This window comes from Nannospalax galili, unplaced genomic scaffold, assembly GCF_000622305.1.
Source record: "Nannospalax galili isolate Female #2095 unplaced genomic scaffold, S.galili_v1.0 scaffold186, whole genome shotgun sequence".
Lineage (NCBI taxonomy): Eukaryota > Metazoa > Chordata > Mammalia > Rodentia > Spalacidae > Nannospalax > Nannospalax galili.
This window is the reverse complement of record NW_008358774.1, coordinates 5044977-5054908: the sequence shown is the minus strand read 5'-3', so window position 1 is coordinate 5054908 and position 9932 is coordinate 5044977. Positions and strand designations below refer to the sequence as shown.

The 9932-nt window shown below is 38.8% G+C and overlaps 1 protein-coding gene across 2 annotated transcripts in view; it reads left to right on the top strand.

Moving 5' to 3' along the window:
* Pde7b (phosphodiesterase 7B) overlaps positions 1 to 9932 on the top strand; it is a 355604-nt gene that overhangs the window by 297391 nt on the left and 48281 nt on the right. For both annotated transcript variants that reach the window (XM_008822074.2, XM_017795351.1), the window contains one exon: positions 8246 to 8397. In XM_008822074.2, the coding sequence (XP_008820296.1) occupies positions 8246 to 8397 (152 nt within the window). The remainder of the gene's footprint in view (positions 1 to 8245; positions 8398 to 9932) is intronic.

The window sequence follows — 9932 nt, the reverse complement described above, 5'->3', positions numbered from 1 at the left end:
TAGATAGATAGATAGATAGATAGATAGATAGATGATAGATAGATAGATAGATAGATAGATAGATAGATAGATATATATGTATATGTGACCCAAATAGAAAAGCAAATCAAAGAAATCCATGTTTTTCACCAAGCACTGTAGCTGTGAATGTAAGGCCAAGTTCTCAGGAGCTCTTAGTTTGTAGACAGAAACTATGCTGGAAAGGAAACTCATGAGGGCAGCAGAAGGAACAGGGCATATGAATCAGTGTTTGTTGGTCTGAAAGCATGTGGCTCACCTGAGCAGTGCCTGTGACCTTATATGTATAGTGAAATTTAAAATGGTTAGGTCCAGTTATAAAATTAGGCACCTGAGCACTGCTTGCTTGATGCCCAAGAGGGCCAAAGATCAAAATTCTGAACCCCTTTGCTTTGCCTGAGAAAAAGTTTAGGAGAAAAAAAAGGCTTTTAAAATGTTTTTTTGTTTTGTTTTGTTTTTTTGTCAATGGGGCAAGCCATCTGAAATTTTTTAAATACTCCAGCAAAGTTGTCCAGCTGGTTTAGGCTAGTTGCGTCAAAATGGGAAGAAAAGCTCCCCTAAAGAGTTTTTAGCCAAATTTATAAGAGAATTTAAGAACGGGCCCAGCTGGAAACTTCATTTCATTAGAATGTTAAAGAAAAAATTCCCAGGGCAGGCGAGCTGGCAATCTTGGCAGCTGCCTGGAGGGGGTGAATAGCAGGAAGGAAAAAAAAGTCTTGGGGTCATGCAGGTTTAAAGCATGCATGGGAGGTCAGACACATGACAGGCTGGCAGACAGGCACACAGCAGGGAGCAGAAAGCTTTAGTATAGGGGGAGTATGTGTTGGATTAAACAGTGTCAGAAATCATCCCAAATAAAATGAGGAGGAAAGGCAGTGGAAGAGGATAAAGACAGGAAAAAAGGATAGAGGACAACAGACCTTGCAGGCCCATGGCAAAGGAAGGGGGGGGGCAAGGTGCCGGTGGTGAGCAGCTGTGGGGGAACCGAGATAGGGAACTGATGAAGCAGGTCCATCACGGAGACCACAGTGCTGTCCAGGAGTGGTGAAAATCAATGGGAAAGGAGATCAAAAGAAGTAGGCAAGGCAGAGTGTTCCCCGTGAGGAGAGCCAGAAAGAGGTGAAAGCAAAGCAGAGGGCTGGGGAGAGGAGGAGAGAGAGAAAAGAAGTGTACCTGAAAGCCAAGTTAGTGGCATTGGAGAAGTCCAGGCGGGTCCCTTGAAGTAAGAACCGGGTTTTGGCACCATCTGATAGGCAAAAAGTTGGTGGAGAACGAGCAAATGGAGGATGAGGCACCGAGACACAGATAAAACTCCATCAAAATAGGGTTTATTAGCAAAGGAACACATGGGACAGATTCCCTTCTGGGCAGAGAAAAATGTCTGCCTGGGTCCTGAGCTGGGGTCTTTTAAAAAGGGAGGCTTCTGCTTCCTGCAGAAGGCAGGAAGATGTGGGTTTTTTTAAGTTGGGGGAGGAGTGGGAGAGCGGGACTGTTAAAACCTGTCCTCTTTAGAGATCAAAGGGGAAGCCTGCTGTGTTGGCCAAACAGTGGAGAAAAGTCTGCTTCTCTTGACTTCAAAGACCGAGGTGCTTATCAGCTAGGTTCCCTTTTCTCAGGAGCATGAGAAGTCCTTGGGATCCTGTTGGTGAGGGCTATCTGAACCTTAACACTAATTATCAAAATAAATGTTAACTATTTACTAAAAGTCTTTTTGGAAACAAATTTGCCAGAACATATTCAATGATTGTGTAACACATTTCAGTACCTCCAAGAGCGCTAGTTAGTACTATTGTACAGAATGGTGACTTATTTACAAGTCATTTCTTAAATGGACATTTTTCTCCCAATTATTTCTTTAGTTTTTATATCTTAGTTTTCTCTATTATCTCACATAAGACAAAATCAATGCTCCCTAAATGACTGCCAAATGATAAGTAATTAACATTTAAATCAATTTCTTTTCTGGAATTATTGCATTCTCTCCTCTGTAGAGAGCTACTTTGAGTATTTTGTTTTCCACTTAGCACTATGTGTGTCCTCAAGAAAATTAAAGTTGGGCGTGATGCTACATGCGTGTAATCCCAGCACTCAAGAAGCAGAGACAAGAAGGCTGTGTGAAGTTTAAAGCCACCCTGGGCCACATAATGAGGTCCAAGTCAATCTGGGCTACAGAGTGAGACCCTATCTCAAAATACCAAAAAGAAAATGAGGTGCTATTATTTTCATTAATAGCCACTTCTGAATCACTTCCTGGTTAACTGACAAATAGCCTACACAGAGGTGTTAAATGATATTTTAGAAAATATTGACCATGAATTGATACTGCAACTTGTCAGATGTCTGCTGACCCATCTCAGTTCATTTGAAAATGCACACATAAAGAATATACATTACGATAACAAACATGCAGAAACCTCTCAACCCTGTCATGGTGAATGGCTCTATACACTACATTTTAAAATTTAAAGGCTCCATAAGTAATTAGCTATGAAAAAATGTATTGGCTAGGTTTATTTTTTTCTTAGTGCATTTTTTACATTATCTCAACTTATGCTGCATAGATGCAGGTCATGCCGGGACTAAGGAAAGTGGAGTAAGACACAGGACTCAGGTTCAAAATGTAGCAGGGTACAAAGAATTCAGTAACCAAGATACATCACATCTTAATTCAGTATCTTAAATAAAAATTAGAGCCAAAGAATCCATGAGAAATAAAATATGAAAAAAATTAAATGGGGGCCATGGTGATGGTTCTGGGGGAAAAGGCACTTGCCACCAAGCCTGACGACCTAAGTCTGATCCCTAGGACCCACATGGTGGAGGGAAAGAACCCAAAAGTTGTCTTCTAACCTCCAACCTCCACTTGTGGGCCATAACACACTCATGCCCTAACATAGATACACACACACACACACACACACACATACACACACACATACACACATACATACACACACAAATGTAATTTTAAAATTAAACACAACAAAGATCAAAAGAGATCTATATTCTGTCATGTTGATAGATTTGTTATCCACCTGATTGTAGGAAAAAAGAAACAGATGGCAAGGAAGAAGATCTTGCTGTTTTCTTCTTTGGTTTAAGAATAACAATGAATCTAACCTTTATATTTCCAACTCATCAGATCACTAGTTCAGTAATATTTTTATCAAAATAGTCATTTTAGTGGAAGACAACCATTATTTCCTATCATCTTTGTTTACCATATGTAACTTAATTTAAAAGTCATTGTCTTAATTATAAATCTACTTAGTGTTATTCTACTTGGAAAACTAAATGTAAAATTAAAATGGATTATTCGTATTATCACTTTGATATGTTTGTGGCATATTTCCCTTACTTAAAGTTACCTTCTTGACTCCTTCTGTTATGTAAATAGAAGCATATTGAGCTAGTGTTTTAGGATGGGAGAATTCTCATACAATAAAAAAAGGAGTAGACTGTTATGTGGATGCTTCCTTTTAGATTTGCTTTGTGTGTGTGTGCGTGTGTGTGTGTGTGTGTGTGTGTGTAATAGAAGTAATTGATATTATTTGTGTATTGGAAGAATTGACTCCATTCTCTATGGAACTATTGTATTGTATTTCTCACTCTTTTACTCTCTTGTACAATCAAATGCCTTAAAGGAGTTATCTGTACTTAGCATTATTTCAGATTTCCCTTTTCCTATTTTCTCTCCTTTTTTGATCTATTTATTTTTATTATGTGTATGAGTGTTTTCCCTGTGTATATGTAAGTGCACTACCTGTGTGCAGTGCCTACAGAGGCCAGAAGAGGGCATCAGAACCCCTGGAACTGGAGTTATGGATGGTTACGAGCTGCAATGTGAGTGCTGGGAACAGAACCCAGGTCTCTGTAAGAGCAGCTGGTGCTCTTAACCCTGAGCCATCTCTCCAGCCCCCAAGACTTACTTTTAAGAAGGTCTCCAGCATGTATACTTTTCAATAGAACAAGAGTCTACTAAGCTATTGTCCCCACCATTTGTCACCCTCCCTCTCTCTCTTCCTCCACATAGCCCCCCTTCTGCTTCAATATCATATATTGTTTAATCTAAATTCTACATATGAGAGAAAACATGCAATATTTGTCTTTCTGGGTCTGATTTATTTTGCTTAACAAAATGATCTCTAGTTTCATCCATTTTCCTGCAAATGATGTGATTTCATTCTTTCTGCAGCTGGCCGCAATGTGTATTTCTGCCACATTTAAAACGTTTTATTATAAGATAATTTCAAGGGCTAGAGAGATGGCTCAATGGTTAAGAGCATTGACTGCTCTTGTAGAGGTCCTGGGTCTGGTTCCCAGCACTCGGATGGCAGCCAACAACCATTCATAACTCCAGTTCCAGAGATCCAATGCCCTCTTCTGACCTCCACGCACATTGCATGACATGGGCATGCTTACATACATTCAGGCAATACACTCATACACATAAAACAAAAATAATCAATAAAATATTGTAAAAATAAAATAATTTCAGATGTGTAGAAAGTCTTCAAGAGTAGAACAAATCATATGCTCTCTCCACATGCCCAACTGTCATATTTTACAGTATTTGTCCTACTGCTGCATATTTTTTAATTTAGAAAATTGTACACATTATACCCCTTAGTCTATATATAACCTATATTTCTCAAAGAAAAAGGGCATTACCTTATGAACTTCCATTATCAAATTCAAGAAATTTGCAAATACAGTATTATTCCATATCCAAATTTCACAAATTATCTTAATGTCATTTATGGGCATTTTTCTCTGCTCTATGTTCCAATTTAGGACCACACATTGCATTTAGTGCAGTATCTGTGGTGTCTATTGCTATGAAATCATAATGCCTAACCCTATCTTTGTTTGATGATATTGAGATTTTGTTAAGAGTACAAGCTAATTTTTTGTAGTGTCCTTCAACCTAGGCTTTCCTGATGTTTCCTCTATATTGAAATCACTTGCACATTTGGGTAGAACTCCTACATCTGTGCTATTGCATTATTGTAGTATGTAAGGGAGTGAAAAATGTCAGTCTCTCATTATTAGGGAGTGTTGAATACTTAATGAAGATGATACTCTTTTATATTTGTTGACTAGAAAAGCACCCCATTTTCTCCATCCAATTAATACTCAGAGAGATGCTATGGTATTATGCAGCTACCTGCTGCTTTCCAAATTTTCTTCATTTTAATAACCATTAAGGATATGGCCTGATTTTGTTATTACTATGATGACTGCAAAATGGCAACTTTCCAACGCTATTATTTCTTCTACATTTACTGGGCAGCACACTCTGCAGAGAACTTTTCTTATTTTAGATGTTTGCCTGCTTTACCATCGATTCATTGATTTTCTAAGTTTCAGTTGAAGTTTTAAAATCTAACTCTTCCATCACTTTACTTTGAAGCTCAAGTTTTTCCCTTTTGCTTGAAGGGACCCCTTACAGGTTGCCTCCTCCATCACATTCTGTGTGTATGCACATGCAAAGTGGAAACTGAGGACAACTTGTGGGAGTCATTCTCTCCTTCTACCATGTGGGTCCTGGGAATTCAACTCAGATCATCGGGCTTGGCAACAAGCACCTTTACCAGCTGTCATCTCACCAGCCCATCCTCTGTCATTTTCAAATGATGTCATCATATTTCAAATTCTCATTTATTTTCTGGCGTAACACATTCATTTGGATATTTTTTGACCCAGTCAAAGTTGGCCAGTTCCCCTGGGTGCTAGATGTATTCATTGCTAAGCGGTATTGTTGCATGTGCATATAATAAAATGTGTTCTAAGTGTACAGTTTGTAGTCGACTCCTGGTGTTCATTGTACCTGACCCACTAATGATGTCTGATACTTAGGATCTCCTCTTGTTGCATTTTGTCAGTAGGCTTCCAGGAAATGATGTTCTCCTGATTTCCTCTGCTCCTTCTTTAGCTCTAGTAACTTTCCTTATTCTCTGAACCATTCTGAATGTGAAGCGGAGTTATTCCAGACTTCACACTTGGATTGTTTTCTCATCTATATTGACATTTACTCTCTGGGCAATTTTGCCTGACAACTTTCACATCGATATCTCCCTAGTGATCTCCCACAAGGACTAGACTTACTTTGCCAGCATCTTCAACTCAAGTTTCTACCCTTTTCTCTGCTCTCTACTCCACTGGGTCCTTCTGTTCATTTCACACTTTCCAGGCATGCTCCCGCTGCTGCTAATTCTTTGATCTGGTTTCTATGCACGGAAGGTATGTCCCCAGGTATTCGCTTAGCTAATTCCCTCTTCCCATTCTAGTTTGGATCAAATTGTATTAGGCCCAGACTGACTAGCACCAACACAGAGCTTCTGGTCCCTTGTTCTCTGCTTTCCCCACCCCCACATACATGCCATTGCACTTGTCTTCAAACACATTTTATTATTTACTTACTCTTATGTTGTATGTTATCAATCTCCTTCTGCCACATCAGTTGTCAGAGGGCAGAGATGTGTGTTTTTCTCACTGTAGTGTTTAGAATAGTGAATACACCATAGTAGGCATTTGGGTCTTTTAAATAAATCAGTGATATACTTCACTTTATCTGGTACTTTGATTTAACAAGCTGTGCTGAATAACTCCAGTTGTCAACTTGACACACCCAGAAAGAAGGAACCTCATTTCCTCTATCATGTTAGCCTGTGGCCATATCTGGGAGGGATTTTCTAGGTTGTTGAGAATGTGAGAGGGCTTAGCCCACTATAGGTAATGCTACACTGTGGGCAGGTGGTCCTGGGTTGTATATGAAGCAGGCTGAGCGCAGGTCAGAGGAGCAAGCCAGTAAGCAGCATTCCTCCATGGCCCTATGCTTCAGCTCCAGCCCCCATGTTCTTACCCTGAGCTTCTGCCCTGGCTCCCCCTATGATGAACTGTCAGCTGTAAGGTGGAATAAACTCTTTCCTCCCCAAGTTAATTTTGGCCAGTGTTTGAGTCACATCAACAGAAAGAAAACTAGGACACAAGCTCATGGAAACGAATGAGAACCCATCAGCAGAAAGGAGTCCACAGACACCATTTTTAATATTGATGTGTGACCAACCACAACCTCCGTCATTTGCTACTTATCTTCATGTGCATATGTTTGCTTCTTTCCATGGGTAGAATCTAAATCCATTTTTTAAATACAAATAATTTTTACCAGGCAGCATTTCCAGAGAGTAGGTTTTTATGGCTCTGAATTATGCCTTTTCATGCTTAATACAGCCAAGTAATACATTACAGATGGTGGTCATTCATTGCCCTCAAGGAATGCTCTGTTTCCTCTGACTCTTTCTTTCTTTCCTTCTTTCTTTCTTTTCTTTTCTTTTTCATTTTTTATGATTTTGAGTTCCATAGGGGAAATGGGTTTTTGAGAGAAGATATGGCAGAAAAAAAATTATATGTAAGCTATACATTTTCCTACTTGACTATTTCATCAACTCTACATCCAAATTTGGCAGCAAACATCATTTTTGTGGTCCTAGAGTGACTCACAATTTCAATTGAGATAAGACATACCATAACAGATACTCAGATAATGTACCTGGCATATTTCTGGAAATCATGATGATGTTAATATCAAGTTTTAAAAGGTATATAAGACATGAGCATTAAATAATCTCTACTGCAAAGATCAGACATTTATGGCTATCAGCAAAGAGAACACACTTCATCTGAAAGCAAACGTCCCCTTTGCTTCTTGTTAGTGGCATTATTGGTCACTTTCATGGTGAGATTCCTTTATTCCTTTGCCAATGATATTCCAAAGATAATAGGAAACATGTTTCTCACCATATTCTAATTATGGAGAGAGCTTGGGGTAAGAACTTAACCGAAAAAAAGTGCAGTTTTTAATTCATGTAGTTCATATCATCCAAAATTATGTAAGAAATATATATATTTAAAATATATAGCAATTATCAAACCAGTTGTGATAATCCCAGTACCCTGGAGGCTGCAGTGGAAGGAGCGTGGTTTTGAGATCAACCTACATAGTGAGTACCTACCAGAAGTTGGAGGGAGAGAAGATCGTTTATTTCATTTATTAGAAAAATTTCAAACACGGAGTTAACAGAACCTATTCAACTTAATGTATCCCTCAAAGTACTGAGATCATCTTTTAATCTTATCTCCTTTCTAATACATTACACCCTATGAAGTAGAGAAAACAAGCTCTCCTTTAAACATATGAACTTCTGCCTATGATTACTTTTCACAGATACAACACACTCAGGGGAAATTGGCACCAAGAAAAAGGTGAAAAGACTGTTAAGTTTCCAAAGATACTTCCATGCATCAAGGCTGCTTCGTGGAATTATACCACAAGCTCCCCTCCACCTGCTGGATGAAGACTACCTTGGACAAGCAAGGGTAAGCCAGTCCTCTCAAGGTCTCCCTGAGGCAGGCAGTGGCCAAGAGCCTTGCCCTAGCTCACAGCACCTGGGATTGAGTCTACTCTGCCTCCCAGGCACTGTGTATTATTCAGTGCAACTGGACTTTTTCCTCATATGTAAAATGAATGCCGTAAACATTCCATTACCTCATGAAAGTTATTAAGGATTAACTAGATATAACATAGTGGTGGTGGTGGTGGGAAGGTAGGCTAGGGATTAAACCCAGGCCTCATGCAAGCTAAGTACATGTTCCACATCTGAGCTACACCTCTAATCCTGAGTAAATAATCATGCTTAACATATGCTAGCTGTTTCAGTTTTATAAATATGCAAAACCTGTTCATACAACACTAAGCAAAATAAAATTTGGACTGGAGGATTGCTAATTAGGTTGTAACTAAAATTTAAAAATTTTTATTGAAGTTTTGTGTGTTTTATACAATACATCTTGATCATATTTAGACTTCCTCCCCTATCTGCACCCCATTGCGCCCTGCTAAGTTTCATGCATTGTTAGATATGTTAAACCCTATTATCTCATTGTAATAGTGACACTGAAAATAACCCAATAATTTCCAACTCTTAATTCTACTTTAAGCTATTAATGCAATATATTAGCCTTTTTCATTATTTTTAATTAATTCAAATATTTTTTAATAATTTTACAACTATTTTCACTCTACATTAATCTGGTAAGTATAGAAATTAATAGATGATGATCCAAAATAGTTTTAAAGTTACCTCTAGTCTAAATTACAAAGGAATTTAAATTTTAGGGGTAAACTGAAATTTAAACAGAAGTCAAAAGTAGTATTTTATAGCTTACATGGTAAGTAGTATCTACATATGACTATATGTTACTACATATATGCCATTAAGAAGTGAATATAACATCAGAAGAGCTAACTCCCAATATGACATCTAGAAAGGAGAAAAAATATCAATCCTTGCAACAACCAAGGGTGAGACAGTAAACTGCTGGTTGGCTGGTTAGTTGGTTGGTAATTGGTGGTTGGTAGCTGATTGACCAGTGGTTGGTTGGTTGTTGGATGGATGGTTGGTTGGTTGGTGATGGTGGGTGAGTAGTTGGTCAGTGCATGACTAGCTGGTTAGTTGGCTGATGGTAGTGGGTGGGTGGGTGATCAGTGTTTGGTTGATAGAGGATTAGTTGGTGTGTGTGTGGTTGGTTGGTTGGTTGCTGATAGTGGGTAGTTGTTCAGTGTTTTGTTGGTGAATGATTGGTTGGTAGGTGGATCATTAGTTGATTGGTGGTGGTGGTATATGGGTCAGTGTTTGGTTGGTAGGTTAGTGGATAGTAGGCTGTTGGTAGATGGTTGATTGGTAGGTGTATGGATAGGTGCTAGTTGTGGTTGATTAGTAGGTGCCTGGTTGATTGGTTTGTTGGTTAGTTGGTTGGTGACTGGTGACTGGTTGGACTGTGGATGTTTGGTTGGTAGATGGTTGGTTGGCAAATGGTTGGCTGTTTGGTGGTAGATGGCTGGTTAGTGAATG